General features: G+C 47.2%; 1 protein-coding gene across 1 annotated transcript; it reads right to left on the bottom strand.

Moving 5' to 3' along the window:
• Positions 1-4: 4 nt before the first annotated feature.
• LOC113473807 (mediator of RNA polymerase II transcription subunit 1-like) lies at positions 5-291 on the bottom strand (the record flags this gene model as incomplete). Its single annotated transcript, XM_026833247.1, has 1 exon — positions 5-291. A coding segment is annotated over exon 1 (256 nt), but the record flags the coding sequence as incomplete, so codon positions are not given.
• Positions 292-299: the final 8 nt, after the last annotated feature.

Here is a 299-nt window from a genome sequence, read left to right as displayed (position 1 = left end):
ATCTTGGTGAGTGTTTTGGTTTTGTTGATGGTAATCTTCATTCCGTCTGAACTATGTTTGACTTGATACTCGCCAGGTATTTTACTACTAACTTCTGACTTGCCGCTACTGGTTACTTTCCCCTCACTTGTCTTGCTTGACATGGAGGTACTCTTCACTTGGGAGGACTCCTTCCCCCCCTCCCCACTACCAGGCTCCCCACCATGTTGTGCAGACTTTAGCTTGTCTATCACAGCAGACAGAGAGCCTTTCTTCCTCATCTGACTCGGGTCGCCTTTACTAGGATCTAAATCTTCCAG

The sequence above is a fragment of the Diaphorina citri genome, unplaced genomic scaffold (genome assembly GCF_000475195.1).
Source record: "Diaphorina citri unplaced genomic scaffold, Diaci psyllid genome assembly version 1.1 scaffold104175, whole genome shotgun sequence".
Taxonomy (NCBI): domain Eukaryota; kingdom Metazoa; phylum Arthropoda; class Insecta; order Hemiptera; family Psyllidae; genus Diaphorina; species Diaphorina citri.
This window is presented reverse-complemented; position numbering and strand designations above follow the sequence as displayed.